The sequence below is a fragment of the Mus caroli genome, chromosome 8 (genome assembly GCF_900094665.2).
Source record: "Mus caroli chromosome 8, CAROLI_EIJ_v1.1, whole genome shotgun sequence".
In the NCBI taxonomy this organism is placed as follows: Eukaryota; Metazoa; Chordata; class Mammalia; order Rodentia; family Muridae; genus Mus; species Mus caroli.
The window spans coordinates 14,773,920-14,775,160 of NC_034577.1; the positions used below are offsets into that span (position 1 = coordinate 14,773,920).

At 38.7% G+C, this 1,241-nt stretch overlaps 1 protein-coding gene across 1 annotated transcript in view; it reads left to right on the forward strand.

Annotated features, from left to right (window-relative positions):
* The first annotated feature begins 355 nt into the window (after positions 1-355).
* The window catches only part of Mcph1 (microcephalin 1), a 255,579-nt gene continuing 254,693 nt past the window's right edge, over positions 356-1,241 (forward strand). Inside the window, exon 1 of the mRNA XM_029480675.1 lies at positions 356-427. Coding sequence (XP_029336535.1) covers positions 356-427 — 72 coding nt within the window. The remainder of the gene's footprint in view (positions 428-1,241) is intronic.

Genomic DNA, 1,241 nt, shown 5'->3' on the forward strand with positions numbered 1-1,241 from the left:
CTACCATTGAAAGATGTTACGTATGATGTAGAAAAAAATGTCAATCACTGCTAACAGAGTTCATTCACTATTAATATCTTCAGTACCCAAAACACAATAGGCACAGAAACCCATTTCCCCCTAAAAAAAATCTCAACCTCAGATTTTTGCTGTGTAATATATATATATATATAATATATATATATATAATATATATATATTAAGAGTTTGTGAATACGTGTGATTACACTGGTATTTTAGAAATGTGTAACTATATGCCAAGAGGAATTTTTTTTTAATTTCTTTTAAAGATGAATTCATTTGATTTTATGGGTATGAGTTCTAAGTCCTGCATAGCCTTCTTGGAAGAGATGACATGACACAGTTCCTGCCCCTGGAGCAGAGCCAGAAGGGCATGAACCTCCACGAGTGTTGCTGTGGGCATGAGGTATGTTTGTATAATAATGTACATAATTTACTGTATGTTTCTCCTTCAGGAAATGTTCTCCCCAACAATGTTATTGGAAATGTTCTCCCTGCCAAGGCTAACTATTCCATGATAATTAGAAGCAGCATGACTCTGGGAGGTGCGGGAGTATCTCAGCAAAATGGTAAATGCTATGACCCTCAGGTCAGCCCTTAAGATTGTGGGAAAGAACTCTGAAAACATGAGTTCAAGAATGTATAATTTCTCAACTATACAAGATATGAGAATGCAATATGAACTGTATGAAGGTCTTTTGGGACCTAAAAGAACAGAGGCAGCTTCACTATGAGCCAGCTTGTCGGAAAGATATCAAGAAAGGAGATAAAGAGATTTAGNGGATGGCAAGATCCCACCCAGATAANTTTATTGTTTCTGCTTACAAAGGCAGGCAGATTCCTGCATTCAAGATCAGCCTAGGACAAAGCTACTTTAGGGCCAGGGAGGTTAAGAATCTTAATCTCAGAGCCAGATCCCACCTACCTAGCTTTATTGTCTGTGCTTACAAAGGCAGGCAGATCTCTGAATTCATTGTTATATATTTGCTGTCTCTTCTAAGAATCAAGAGGCTAAGGTTATAAAATGCTGATTCATGGAATAATCAAAAGGGAACCTGGGGTGGACAATTGAATTGATATGTAAATAAAAGATGGGGCTTTGGTCAGCAAGGGCTGAGCTGTCTGGAGATCTCTGGAGATCGGTCTCTAGCAGAACACAAGGCTGTCAGCTTGAACCCAGAACTGACTTTGAGTTGTTCCTTCACTGCTCCCAAACACCC